Genomic DNA, 14,638 nt, shown 5'->3' with positions numbered 1-14,638 from the left:
TTAGTAATTCCCTCAATGACTTGAACTTGGGAGGAATGGCACTAATGGCGGGAAAAAGGGGTGTTCTCTTTTTTAGCCTCCACACCGGAGAGGGGAGGAGTTCAAATGCAAAAGGAAGGCTTACATCTCTCCAATCTACATGCAAAGATCCATTGGAGCCCTGCATGCTTCCTTCTAAAAATGAGAGAAAGAGTAAACCACACAGCATATCTCATGTATCTTGCTGTTTAGCCTGTATGAAGATTTAAATTTTGCATCCCCGGCTAAGGTTTTTCAGACTAATGAGTCTTGATATTTCTAGGCTAAGCTCCTCGGCAGCTATTGTCAAGCCCAAAAGTTCACACAATACCCCTTGGCGGTGGGGTGGGGGTAGAAAATCTGGTCGTGCATATGAAATGCACCGAGGACCAATTCTGAGCTCAGAGAAGAAAGCACAGCGCTCCCCACTGCTCTCCCACTGTGTCTGGGACATATCTGAGGACTTGGTCTATAGCGGCTACCAGATAAGCCGCTTAGCTAGCCCTCTCCCCACAAAATACCAGTCCCCACATATTGATACACAGGTGGCGATAGGGTTTGCACACAGAGTAATAAATACTGTCCCAGGCTTGCCTCCGGTTTCCAAATCTGAAGTTATCGACCCGATTGTGCATCTTAAATCAGGCAAAGCACCCGGCAGTGAATTGTTGCCATTATTTTATTTATTTATTTATTTATTTATTTATTTATTTATTAAAACATTTCTATGCCGCCCCTTGCCAAAGCCTCGGAGCGGCTTACAACATCTAATAGAATACACAATAAATTAAAACAATAAATTTTGTTGTTTATTGGAACAATGGAACCCGGGCTGATGGGCACCAGTTCTGGCAGCCCTGTTTCCCCACGGTGACCATTCAGGATGCATCTCAGCATTCTGGGGGCTTGCAATAATTATCCCCGATTTACAAAAAAGGTAAAAGGTTGGATTCATCAGACTATAGACTGGTTACCTATTAAGCATTATTAGTAAATCGTATGCTTTTCATCTCCCTGAAAAATTCATTTGCTGAATGGAACAAGAAAATATAGCTGAGGAGCAAGCAGGATCTAGGGCTGGGTGACTGTGTATAGATGAGGGCTTTGTCCTCCAGCATCTTGTTGAAAAACACACAGCAGCACCTAGAGAGACTCTTTACGCAGCCTTTGTTGACTTTTGATTGCGAGAGCTAAAATATGGGGAAAATTTGAAGCAAATTTTCTCAGGGCTGTTGAAATTATTTGCTGCAAATTCATAGCAAACTTAAGTGATTGTAGCCCGAAACAGTGCTGGCATAAGGGATAAAAGGTAAAGGTTTCCCCTTGATGTAACGTCCAGTCATGCCTGACCCTTGGGGGCAGTGCTCATTTCCGTTTCCTGGCCGAGGGAGCCAGCGTTTGTCCGCAGACGGTCTCCGTGGTCATGTGGCCGGCACAACTAAACACCGAGGTGCACGGAACGCTGTTACCTGCCCACTGAAGTGGTCCGTTTTTATTTACTTGCATTTGCATGCTTTCGAACTGCAAGGTTGGCAGGACAGCGATTCCATCAAGCCTCTTTTTATCCAATGTCTGTTCCCCAAGACCCAGCTGGCTTTGAGTGGCGCTGGGGGTGAGGAGCAGCCCTGACCCCTTGCAAGCCATTCTTTGTCAGTTCCTTTCTGGACTAGTCTGGCAGGATGCCTCAAGGGTGGGCTCATTCTTTGCCCCACCACTGTTGCTACCAGCTGATGCTGAAGGGGGCTGCTCGTGCGTGGCTCCCTGGCCAACATCAGAGGTGGAAGAGGGAGCTGTTGGCTCGTTCTAGGAAACCATGTCTCCATGGAAGGCAGTGGCTGAAAACAGCGCTGTTCCAGTTGCCTGGCGGACCTGTGTGGTGCATAGAACCTTTCCAGTGAAGAAGGGAAGCCCCTGAAGAAAGATTCCAGGTGGAAGCCTGGAGAGCTCGATTAGACCCCCTCCTGGTTGCCCCCAAGCCTTCTCTCGCATTCTCCTCTGCACAGGCTGGGGGCAAATAGCTCCCCCTGCTACACCCCCCACGCAAAGGCAAGCCTCCCTTTCTGCGCCACTTCTGGCAAAAGGGCCAGTGTCCCTTTTTTGATGGTGCCTGCTCTCTGGTGGCCATCGCCGGTGATTCACCCTGATAATTCAGCTGAAAGGGAAGAATGCTGCTTTTGCAGGCACTTGCACTTGCCCTAAATAATTGCAGTTCAGTGGAAAGCTTTTCTGCACTGCCAAAACGCAGGACAAATTTCATGACCGCACAGGAACTTGAACGGAATTACTGCAATAGAAAACTCCTGTGTGTTACCCAGCGTGAGGGGACTTGCATGGCTGCAGTGGGGCAGAGAAGACCTGGCATCAGCAGCGTCGGCTGCATCAGGAAGAGGCTTGATGAGCTGAGCTGAGATTCCTTATCACAACAGACAGTTCTGCACAAACTCAGCGTTTGGCTAGGAAGACTAATTGTCCAGAGAGTCTGTGCAGTGGAAGACGAGCATGTGTCTCTTCCTGTCCGAGGGCGAAATGCTGCACTCGTCCGCCTCTTTCCTTCTAGGGATTAGCAAGAGGACCAGCTTTGCTCTTCTGAAAGCCTCTTTATGACACAGAAACAAAAGTAGAGCTTCCATTTTCTCCAGCCTTGTGTTTTCCCTCAGAGGCTCTTTGCTTATTTTCAAGTACTCATCTGCTTTTCTTTTTTGCCACTTCGTATATTCTGTTAATAAAATCTTTCAGTTTGGACCTCAGGTTTGAGCAAGCTGCTCCGACTACCTTTCCATACTGACTTATTTGCTTCCAAGAAATAGGGAGTGGAAAACGGGGGTGGCATAACGTAGTGTCTTGCAGTCGCAGGGGGTTGGACCTGATGACCTTCTGGCCCCTTCCAGTTCTACTGTTCTGTGACCAGGCTCTTCTCCTGCAGTGGCAGCATCTCTCAGCTGGTCGCTTCCTCGTCCCAGGCAGATAGGGATGCTCCGGGGTCCCAGGAGCTAGGCAAATGCACTGCACTGAGGCTCCCCGAGAAAATACATTTGGAGACACAAGGCTGAAATTCAGAACTGCTTGAATTGTGACTCGGGTGAGGAGCTGTTGATCTCAGAGTGGACTGGAAGTGAAGAAGGGACATCACAACCAAGAGGCAGCCCTCATATTGGGAAATGGGGATGAAATGAGTCAGTGCTACTCTTTCAGACTTAAAAGTACACCTCTTTAGGGTCCTAGAAACCACTTCACCAGTTGGCTGTCTCTATTACATTAAAATATATTGGAAGGACTGTTCCTCATGAGAGCTACAGCTCAGAGGCAGGTACTGACCACACCATTCAGCATGAACTCCAGTTTAACAATTCAGAAAACAGCCTGCTTCAACCCAGTCCAATCTTGGCTGTTTCGCAGGCTGCTGATTCAACTTGGCTGAACCTGAATCATGACTGAAAGCTGAAGCTTTGTTCCTCCCATTGAATATAATTGGGAATATCATCATCATCATCATCTTGTTTAACATTTGCACAAAGAGCAGCCCCTTGTGAGGGGACGAACACTTCCAAATCTGCCCGAATCAAGCACACCCGCCTGGCACGGTCCAGAGTAGCTGTTCCTGGGCTGCACTTGGGCAGTGAGGCTTTTGGCCTGGAGAGCCTCCATTCGCTCCCTCTTTGATGGTTCTCTGCTGCCACGTGGAGCACATCATTCGACGCACATTTGGCTTGTCAAAGCATTGATGAATGTTTGTAGCCCAGTTCACTGCTGTCTGCCAGCCGGCACACAGCCAGAGGGGATGGAAGGTGTGTATGTGTCTGTTGGTAAACATGCTACATCAAAAATGCTGGTTCGACACAGAGTGGCCATCTCAGCTCAAGAACCTGTAAACGACTGTGAGCAGAGAATGACGAGCATGTGATCAATGCAGAAAAGCCTCCAGCTGGGGGAACATACAAACCTGCCAGAGCCGAACTACTGACCTGGTCAACCCTGACTAGATGCAGCAATTGCAGGCAGTATTTCCTGCCCAACCTGGAGATGCTGAAGAAGGTCGACGAATTGCTGAGTGAGTTGGCAGACAGGTCGTGTATAAGTGAAATAAGTGATTATTGGCGCTGCTTGTGAGGGAGCTCAGGGGATTCTTCTGCCTGTCCTACACTGAGGGAAAACAGGAGAGGGTCCCAGTGGGTCCTTCAACCGCACAAGGGAGAAATTATGCTGAAACAAAAGATCAATGCATTCTTTCATTTGCTTTGTGAGCTGCTAATTCAGGAAGGAAAATTATTCCAGATGTTAATCCTTTCAAGATTCAGAGGTAAAAGAGCAGCATTGCAGACTCCAGTAACTGTGTGGAAACACTCCAGCCGGTGTGTGCACCGTAGCCGCTCCAGTCGAAGCTAGTGTAGTCCCCACACTGCCGCGGATTTCCTTCGGGGAAATAACCTCCTCCACCAACACAGGTCTGAAAAGAAGAGAGGGAGGCTTGGCTTTTGGACTATAGAATCTGGAGACGACAAGATGCAATATTGCTAGTGCCAGACCTTACCCTTTTGTTCAGCTACTCACATGTTCTGTGTCACATCCCTTTGTGACTTTTACCCCAGCGCACAGAGCCATGGCAGCTTTCTCATTATTAAACACCCGAAACTGGATGAAGCCAGGTTCAATACCACCTGAAAAACATTTTTAAAAGACAGAGCAGGGCATTTGCAGCATAGACTTCTCTCAGTATTCCAAGAGCTTGGTAAAAGGTAAAGTAAAGGTTTCCCCTTGACATTAAAGTCCAGTCATATCTGACTCTCGGGGGCGGTGCTCATCTCCGTTTCCTAGCCGAGGGAGCCAGCGTTTGTCCGCAGACTGTCTCCGTGGTCATGTGGCCGGCTTGACTAAACACCGAAGTGCACAGAACGCTGTTACCTGCCCACCGAAGTGGTGCCTTTTTATCTACCTGCATTTGCATGCTTTCGAACTGCAAGGTTGGCAGGAGCTGGGACAGAGCAACGGGAACTCACCCCGTCGTGCAGATTCGAACCGGAGACCTTTTGATCAACCAGCACAGCAGTTTAACCCACTACGCCACCTGCAGTCCCTAAGAGCTTGGTAGTGGGTAGCTAAAACTGAAATGTAATATACCTGGTTCAGGTGAGGTGTTATAGCAAGTTGTGCTTTGCACTAAACATAGCTGAGAATGCCAAACCATAGCCCACGCTTACAACTATGATTCAGCGCTCAGTTTCCCAGGTTTGTATCTACATCATTCAGCAGCTTCTTGAGATGGAATAATGGCCATGATTCTATGATTCTATTTTTATCAATGTAAGATATTTTTACTCTGCTCTTCAGCTGACAAGTTTTCCTGGGCAGCCTAAATAAAACCAGTGCAAGAAAAAAGGCTGCACCAAACAACAGTGTATTCCAAGATCACCCCACAAATGAATGTTTGCAAAGTTACCAATTCTGATTTGTTGGGCAATCACGAACTATGGTTCACCAGTTCAAATATCTCACTAAGACACAGTTTGTGCAAATCATTGCTTAGAACATGAACCAGTTTGAGTTTCAGCTGAACAACAGAGAAACCATGGTTTAGAGCTATTGCTCAGCTTTTATTCCTGATCTGTTCAGCACTCCTGAACATACAGAATCAGGAAGCCGCCTCATGCCAAGACAGATCCTTGGTTCATATCTCTGTCAACTCTGGCAGGCAGCAGAACTCCAGGGTTTCCAACTGGCCTTTTCCAGCCCTGCCTGGATGTGCCATGGACTCAGCCCAGGATCCCTCGCACACAAAGCTCTGCCACTGAACTACTCCCACATTTATGCCATCATAAATTTGATCTTAAAGAGCCACAAGACTGTTGGTTGTTTTGCTGCAATCCACCAATGTGCCAACCCTTCTGAAAATAAATTATTTTCTGCATCACTCTATATGGGAGGATTGAGAATGGGGCACTTCTAAGGAGCAAGGGAAAGCACGGATTTGTCACCATTCACCCAGATGGCCTTAATCAGTGAAGAAACGTCTCCTGAAACTGGTGATAACCACTCAGGTAATCGCCACCCTGTTCAGCTTTTTTTCCTCCAGTAAGTTGGAATGGGGCAGGGGAAATTAGCATTTCAGTTTTAAATGTGGAATTTCAGTGCATTCTTTTTTCTTCAGAACTGAATTTCAGGACTTGGACTCTTTGTAAGATATCTACTCTGGTTTATGCTCATCTTCCCCACCAAAACTATTTAAGTCAGCAGAAGAACTCTGCCAGTGACGCGGAGCACATAACCTCATGAAGCAAAATTATACTTCGTGCATTCGGAGAGTACAAGGAAGACGTCTGCTCGGCGTTGCCTGCATCATAGACGACCGGTACTGCTGGGCCATTGTCAGTTGGACAGCTGCCCCCGCCAAACTTCACTGGATATCGCTGGAAGGAAAATAAATGTCAGAGAAAATGCAAAAGCTGGGAAATACCTATAAATACAAGAGCAGATATAGCACTAACATTTGGAATAATGACCCAGATCATCCCCTTATTCAGATGATGGCAATGTCTTCAACAGCGCCACTGGCAAAAACGGCAGGACCCAGCCCTCACAAGAGAGATCGGAAAACCATCTAGGCGCCTTCATCTCCATTTCTAGGATCGGCCCAAACAAACTAGTTCCTCACTCTTGTAGAAACTGCAAGTAGCCTCAAGGTGCAATTTAATTAGGCAATGATCTCCCCCTGACAACAATTAAAACTGGCAGCACTACCTGCAGTTCTTTCCTGCCTGTTCCGCTGAAGAACATCACATCCAAAACGTACCCAGCCAATCTGATACGATTTAGAAAGCCATGGCAGACAAAGGCAGGCAAGGTGTACGGGTAAATGTTTAAATCCCCCAAAGTCATGAACCTCAGGGGTCCTCAAAACCATTTCTGAGACCACCCTTGTCAGTCTGACCTCTTGGAGTAGCCATCTCTCATTCCCACCTCTCCAAGCCCCTCCAGGTGTCTCAGTTTATTGCGTGAAATGCCAAACGCAACGCCCGCTCTTCCCGACAGCTGCAGCTCTCAAAGCCCCGACGAAGCAGAAGCGCTGGCCCAGGCAGCTGACTTACTTGGAACAGCTGGAGAAGATTGCCTCCTTCGTTAGCTAAGAATCCAGTTTCGGTGTGATATCTCAGGAAGGCCGCAGACATCCATTTCTTCAAAGGGGTGCCATTGGGGACGTGCCATATAGCCAGATTCCGAGCTTCAAGGTCATAGTAGCCAGGATTCTAGAAAGTAAATTCTTCCCCCATTAGATTGTTCCTTTTGCTAAATTTAATACCAAGTTGCTTTGTTTTTATGATGTTTTGTTGTTGTCTTGCTTTATGTTCAACTTTCTTTTTCATAATTATATCTTGATTTTCATAAAGTGATTTTTCTTGGACTGTGTAAGCCATTCACCCTTTCCTTCAAAGAAAAATGGAGCATACATTTTTTACAGTAAAGCAGCTGCCAGAATATTTCATTTAAAAATAGTAATAATGTGCTATCAGAAGTGAAGTCTAAAATTGACTTACACCAGCCAAACCAGTATATACCTTGGCTCTAATATAGTGCAGCTTGTAGTTTCATCCAAACTGGGAACTGCAGTTAATTTTACTAATGCTTTAATTGAAAGGACCAGATCAGAAATTCCTTCCTGGAGCTGACTTGGACAAACTATAATTTAAACCATGGGTAGGAAACACAAATCCCAGAAGCACCTCACTGTATGGGCCCCCACCACCGGCAAAAAGAAAAGAGAAAAAGAAAAATGTGTTTTCCTGCTGGATTTCAATGCCAAATTCAATGAAAACAAATCTGAGCCAGTGTGGTGTAGTGGTTAAGAGCATGGTTCTGGGGCTCAGGCAACCGGGGTTCTAGTCCCTGCTCAACCATGGAGCCAACCGGGAGATTTTGGGCCAGTCCCAAACCCTCAGCTCAACCTACCTCACAGGGTTGTTGTTCAGGGGATAAGACTGAGAGTAGGAGGGGTATTATGTAAGCTGCTCCGAGTGCAAAGGGGGAAAAGCGGAATATAAATTTAATAAACAAGATAGAAAAATGCACTTAAGGCAATCTCCTGCTGGAACCGGGGAGCAAACTTGTGCTGCCGCTGCCATTCCGCCAAAGCATAGCAGCAGCAGTGCGGTGCCCTGGGGTGAGGGGCAGGGGCGCAACAGGGGCCCCTGCTTTCAACAAGCCGCAGTGGCTCGTTTTTGGATGGGGTCACAAACTAAGACCAGCTGCAGAAAAGGAGAGTGAACGCTTCTGATCCCCATGTACAGAGGAGCAGGTGCTCCATTCATGTGCGCCGATGCCACACGAAGAACCTTCTCATCAGGAGAAACTGGAACACGATTACCTTGTAGTCATCGCTTGTTGCAGCCACCGCTGAGCCAAAGGTGACTGTGTTGGACCAGCTGCCTTCTCCACCGGGGTAGTTGTTGCTGTTGCCCTGTTGGCTGGACCAGCGGTCTCCCTGGGTGCATTTCCCATAAATGTTGTTCTCGTGGACGCTGGCCACCAGGGTCCAGCCACCCCCACTGGTGGTCATGTCACAGAACGTCTGGTAGACCTCCCCTTCTTCTGTGGCCAAGTAGTACAGTCCATCTGCAGGGAGAAACCCCAACATCTGTGGATCAAAGCCCTCCTGCCATTTGTAGCGGCAACTAGACCCCAGTTGTGAGAGTCGTTCCTGTTCTGACTACCAAAAACTTGTTGGTCCCAATTTCATGGCGTGTGGGACACTGACTTTCCCGGCACAGCCAGGAATCAGTTAAACAAGTGCTTCTGCTCCAGAAGTCCGCTTCAGCAAGGCTTCTCCAGACAGTGAATTCAGTACCCAGTTTGTCAGGCAGAAGAACGTACCTGTAGGCATCGTATGCAAATCATTCTGCCTATTTCAGGCCTTTTCCAGTAGCTCTGAATAAAATCTACCTTTTCTAGCTCACACACCTGTGGCTCCTTCCAGTGCTGCTTTAATTTCCTTGCAGCTTCGAGGCAGAGTCTGGCTGAGGTGCGGTGGCGGGCCTTGCAGGTTCAAGAGGCAGGTGGCATTCTCCCATTTGGCCATCAGCTTGAGGATGTCCCGTTTCAGCGAAGTGTCGCAGCCATTGTCATCTGCACAGAAGGCAAGAATTAGGGCACCAGTCTTCAACTAATAGGTCAGAACCCCATAAGTGGATTATGGTCTGACATGAGGTATCAGCTAGAGCAAATTTTACATTGCTTTTACTGAGCAGGTTAGCTCACTGCTCACATGATTTCCACCTGCTCTTTCACCTTACCTGAGGTAACATTGGTATTCTGTGCCCTTAAAACTAGACAGGGTTATGTTAAAAATATTTCTGGAGTTAAGGCTGTGTCAGTGAGGCTGTGGATATATATCAATACATTAATCTATTTCAGCAAGGCGTCTTGGGGCATGTAGGCGCTCTGATTTTGGAGCAGGAAAAAGAGGGTTTCTGTTTTTTTATCCTTGTTAAGGATAAGTGAGAATTTTGGTTCAGTTCAGTTTTGATATGAATTTACCAACATTTGAAAGGTTCTCTACATTTGAGACAAAAAGAACTGGAAATTTAACAAAAACAAAAAACCAAATGTGGGGAAAACTGAAATAGACAGAATTTCCAGTCCAGGCTCAGGAGTCTGAATATGTAACTCTTAAAAGTCTTGGTCGGTACTCCATGTACTTTGTTTCACTGTGCAAAGAAGTACTTGCTCTCCCCCCCCCCCCCGCCCCCGAATCTCTGCTGATCAGCTTCCTGAAATGACCCTGCTCAGCTCCGGCTTTATGAGAGAGGGAGCAGATGTCTCCTTCATCACTTTCACCTCTCTGAGCATCATTTGGCACTTCCGTCATGTCTCCCCCACTCATCGTTTTCCTAAGCTAAACAAACCCAGGTATTTGTTGTGATGTTTCCCTGTGAGGAGTTGCTTCAGCCCTTCGATCACTTTAGCTGCCCCTTTTAAAAAAACTTTCCCAATTCTACAATGTCCTTTTAAAGGTATTTCTCTTAGGGAGCAAAAGTCGTTTGTGACGAGAAGGCGGGAAAGGTACCTGTACTTAGCCATTTAGGGTTGCTTCCCAAGAAAGGGGAGGCAGGAACCCACAGCCCCGGTCTCTGCAGCTGCTTGCCAAACTCACACAGTGGCCGACACTTTGTCACGGGGCCTCTGATGGAGGGCCCCACTGCCGCTGCAGCCAGCTTAATCGCTGGAGGAAACGTCTCCAAAAGGGAGCTTGAAAGCAGAAATGGAAAGGCTAAGGCTAAGATGGTTTCGGACTGCTTGCTGATTACGCAAAACTGCCGCAGTGCAAGCTCGGCTGGAACGTGCCCCACAGGCTTGCAAAGGGAGCGTCCGCGTCCAGGTCACCAGCAGAGCTAAGGAAAGAGTCAGAGATGAGGCTTCCTTCAGAAAATGGGCATCTTGCCCAAAGGAGGGAAGCAAGAAGGCGCATGTGCCGGCACAGAGATGAAAAATGCATTTCGGAGAGCACACCAGAAACACAGCAACAGAGCGAGGCCGAGGGGGTCTCCCAGGCCGTCTGGTCTGACCCCTGGCATAAGCCAGCCCTGCTCATGCAATCCCCTACATGTGGGCGTCCAGTCCTTCCTTGAATGTCCTCACACTGATGGGGCCTCCACCCCCTCCCACCAAAACCCATTCCATATCCTAGGGGTCCTAACCATTAGGAAGTACTTCCTGACATCCAAACTAAAACCTGGTTCCTTTAGCTTTGCCCCATTGGATCGCACCCTTCCCTCCACCACAGGGGAGAACTGGGCACAACCCTCTTACCTTCACATTCCTGTATGTCGCTATAAGAGCCCGTCTGAGTCTCCTCTTCTCCAGGCTGAAAAGACCCCGCTCCCTCAGCCTCACCTTGCATGGCACCCCCCCAGTCCAGCCGCCATCCTTGTGACCCTGCGCTGACCTGACTCCAACCTTGCTAGAACCGGACACAGTACTCCAACTGTGGGTACATCAGAGTCTTATAAGTGGTACCTGTGGCTCTCTTGATCTGGAAGCCGTGCTTTTGGCTATACATCCAAGGGTGGTGTTCGCCCACAGGTCACACTGCTGTGTCACGTACAGCCTGCTGTCGACCAGCACCCCGAGGTCCCTTTCGCAAGTGCTGCTCTGCAGCCACTTGTCCCCCACCCTGTACCTGTGACACCTATTCCTGAGTCCCGAATGCAAGACCTTCCCTCACCCACACTGAACGCCATCCTGTGGTCCCCTGCCCACTTCCACAGTCGGTCCAGGTCCTTGTGGACCTGGAGTGCCTGCTCCTCCTCTGTAGCCACCGCCTGCTTGCGAACCAGGCCAGGTGCCTTAAAGTCGCCCTGCACATTCTGGGCTGGGGGATGTTCCTAGTACTAGATTCATTTTGGAGCCAGGTACTGCCACCCCAGGTGCGTTGGTCTGCTTCTTTTTGGTTTCCTGCTCTGCTCAGCACCATGGTCCTTTCCTTTTGGCCGTGGCAACATGGCTGAGAGTTTCATTTTCAGTTGCCTTTTATAAGAACTTATCAATACAATCAATATCAATACTGTCCTGAGACTCTCGGTAAGAGGACAGTATAGAAAACTATTAAATAAATAAATACTTGCACATTTCTTCATAAGCAGCATGGAAAGTATTTGAGGTGGAGTTAAACACTGGAATGCCCGAGAAAGCAAAACTGACAGATTCAGCTCGCCTGTTGCCCAACCTTGCAATTCAGGGAAGCACAGAGCTTCTGCATGCGTTAAGAGCGGCCGTTTCCAAGCCCTGCCTTCCACTTACCACACTGATGGCCTTTTGGAAACATGAGCACACTCAGCAGAACGGCCACGAGTTGCTTCATCTTTCTGAGCTGGAAGATCAAAGGTCCATTAGAGCAGCCACATTGGTGCGCTCACCCAGACGCGCAGCATAAAACATGCCTCCCAAGCCCAAAAACGGGGGAATGTCCAGTCTGGCCCTTCTGCTCATCCCCGGTGCACTGGGTGCCATGCCAAAATTGTTACTCGGGCAAAGGCTGGATCGTGGGCAGATCGGGAGACGTTGGCTGCAGTCCTTTACCTGGGAGTAAGTCCAGCCGTACTGAGTAAGGTATACTTCCAAACAGATACGTACAGGATTGTGATATCAAATATTTTAAATTGGACTTTGGTTTTTTCCCTAAGTTGAGAATTTACATTTTCCATGTTCCTGCCCACGTCCCCAGGCAAGGTTCCCTGAGGAAAACGTGATGAAAGCAAAGAGGGGAACTATGTCCTGCTTTCAGCAGAATTTCTGCTGTTGTTTCCATGCCAAGGTTTGTGGACTAGAACTGGCTCTGTAACAGATAATTGTCCAGGACATTTGTCAGCTATTTATTAATAAACTTATTATTATCATCAGTTAATTTTTATACTTCCCCACATCTGAGCATTCTTGCCTTGATGCCAAAAATGGCAGCTCACAATGTAGAAATCCAGGACAACTTGTGAATTAAAGCACAGCCTGAAAAATAGGTCTCTCTCCCCGCATCCCCACAACCAGAGACAGGCAATGAATCAACAACACTCCACCAGTCAGAACTGCTTTCGGCTGCAGCGCAGCTGAAGTGCCGAAAGGCCGAACAGACGCACACTTGCCTGCTGACGAGGGGCCAGCGAGTGGGCCGGCCGGCTGGCCTGGGTGTAGGAGGCAGGGGAGCTAGCCAAGCGCCGGTCTTCCGCTCCAGAGGGACGCCGGATGGCTTAGCAGAAGCCCCTCGAGCAGGGTGCCGTGCCACGCAGCAGATCCCCCGCTCCGCAGGTCTGGCCAGTGGCTTGCCTCCTGTCATTCAGCAACAAGCACCACGGGCCAGAAGGCCCCTCGGAGGAGGAGCCCGTGCTGTGAGTTGGCTCCAACAAGTGTCCGCTTTGCTGCAGTGCCCGCCCTCCCCTCCATGTCACATCAAGCCACCGTCATTTCCACAAAAGCACCGCCTTCTCATCCCCAGGGGAACCATCCCAAACCGACGTCTACTCAGAGGGCCCCTCCACGGCCCCCCCCGCACTCGGCCCATCTCCTCCACAGTGCACCCCAGAAATGTCATACCCAAGCTCCCCTCCTCTCAAAACCCAGGGAACTATCCCCAAGCCCACTAATCGGTAATCCGCCTCATAGGAACTATTTCTCATCACAGAAGTACAGCTTGAGGGCGCCTGGGCAGTGGGAGGAGAGCTGTTCATGCCAGCCTGACCCCAGCGCCCTCTCCCAGCCTGACGGGCAGCACTCCGAGAAAGATGCAGGCAAATTGGAAAGGGACCAGCGAAGGGCAACCAAAATGATCCAGGGTTTGGAAGCACTGCCCTGTGAGGCGAGACTGAGAGAACTGGGCATGTTCAGCCTTGAGAAGAGAAGACTGAGGGGGGACATGATATCCCTCTAGAAGGACCTCAAAGGCTGTCACAGAGAAGAAGGTCAAGACCTCTTCTTGCTGAAACCAGAGTGCAGGACATGGAAGAATCAAGTGAAGTTGCGACAACCCAGGTTCAGGCTGGACATCAGCCTTCCTCGCTGTCAGAGCAATACGGCAGTGGGACCAGCTGCCTGGAGAGGTGGGGGCTCTCCCACATTCAGAAAGAAACTGGGCAGCCCTCTGAGTGGGACAGTGCAACCTGGTGTCCTGCACCAGCAGGGGGTGGACCTGATGGCCTTCCTGGCCCCTTCCAGCTCTACTATTAATGATTCTGTGATCAAGCTGGGGAAGCTGAAATGGGTCGTGGGTGTGGAGCCGATGGGAAGGTTGGCAATGGTGCGAGTTTGTCGTGCTTGTGAGTGGGGGCCTGGACCTGCTAGGGCAGGCAGAGGACGCTGGTGCTGGAGGCCACGGAGGTGATCCCATTTCCTCTCTGAATGCAGGCAGACATTTGCTTGCTGGTGGCTGGGAGACGTGATTTCAATCGCTGCCTCAATTCTGGCGAGGCTAAAGGGGCACCTCCCCAGTATTGGAGCAGTTCTGCAGCTCAGCAAGCTTCGACGTGTCTCTTCACCGGTCCAATTTGCTTTTCCCACCCCATTTTTCCATAATCTGTAGATACTTCTGTATTAGCCCATTTGGGCTTATGAGTGTGTGTGTAAAATTCGGTGGATAGAACTGAGGGTCATTATCAGATATAATTTCATGATACCTTCCATGGCTTTCTAGAATTGATTTGGTGACATGGATTGCAGTGGTCAGCTTAGTATCTGGTACATACTTTTGGTACTAACTATAATAGTTTGCTCTGATCAGATTTGGATGGCCATCCCTGGGTTGTTCAGCTCAGGCACTGTGAGGACCATGAGTACACACTGCATAGTCCTCATTTCCATTTCCATGGGCGAGTAGCGGCAGGACACCTGAAAGACTGCACGTTCCCAGGTCTTCCTGGGCTGAAGGAGCCCTCGCCACCATGAAAGCGTGTTCGGTGGGTCCCCGGGGGAGGACCTTCTCCCAGCAGAGGGGGGGCGCGCACCGCTGTCCTTGAGCACCCTCATGCTCCCAACCGCCCCGCAGGTGTTTGTGCATTGGGCAGATTTAGAGACCTGTAAAATGCAATCTGCTGAACATGCTTACAGAGCATTCATGACTCAACGTGCGTTCGTTCGTTCATTCGTTTTATAT

General features: G+C 49.1%; 1 protein-coding gene across 1 annotated transcript; it reads right to left on the bottom strand.

Moving 5' to 3' along the window:
- Nucleotides 1-4,229: 4,229 nt before the first annotated feature.
- On the bottom strand, nt 4,230-12,821 carry ITLN1 (intelectin 1). Its single transcript, XM_044449207.1, has 8 exons — nt 12,639-12,821; nt 11,803-11,872; nt 8,965-9,129; nt 8,372-8,619; nt 7,098-7,256; nt 6,299-6,419; nt 4,567-4,673; nt 4,230-4,462 (listed from the first exon to the last, which is right to left on the bottom strand). Exons 2-8 carry the CDS (start codon nt 11,861-11,863, stop codon nt 4,310-4,312), a joined length of 1,014 nt encoding a protein of 337 aa, XP_044305142.1. The 5' UTR covers nt 11,864-11,872; nt 12,639-12,821; the 3' UTR covers nt 4,230-4,309.
- Nucleotides 12,822-14,638: the final 1,817 nt, after the last annotated feature.

The sequence above is a fragment of the Varanus komodoensis genome, unplaced genomic scaffold, assembly GCF_004798865.1.
Source record: "Varanus komodoensis strain SLA01 unplaced genomic scaffold, ASM479886v1 scaffold57, whole genome shotgun sequence".
Classification (NCBI taxonomy): Eukaryota; Metazoa; Chordata; class Lepidosauria; order Squamata; family Varanidae; genus Varanus; species Varanus komodoensis.
This window is presented reverse-complemented; position numbering and strand designations above follow the sequence as displayed.

Coding starts and splice junctions, on each gene's coding strand:
- ITLN1 (XM_044449207.1), bottom strand. CDS start 11,863: ATGAAGCAACTCGTGGCCGTTCTGCTGAGTGTGCTCATGTTTCCAAAA. Junction 7,257..8,371: donor CAACAAGCGATGACTACAAG/GTAATCGTGTTC, acceptor TTTACTTTCTAG/AATCCTGGCTACTATGACCT. Junction 4,674..6,298: donor GTACTCTCCGAATGCACGAA/GTATAATTTTGC, acceptor AATGTTTTTCAG/GTGGTATTGAACCTGGCTTC.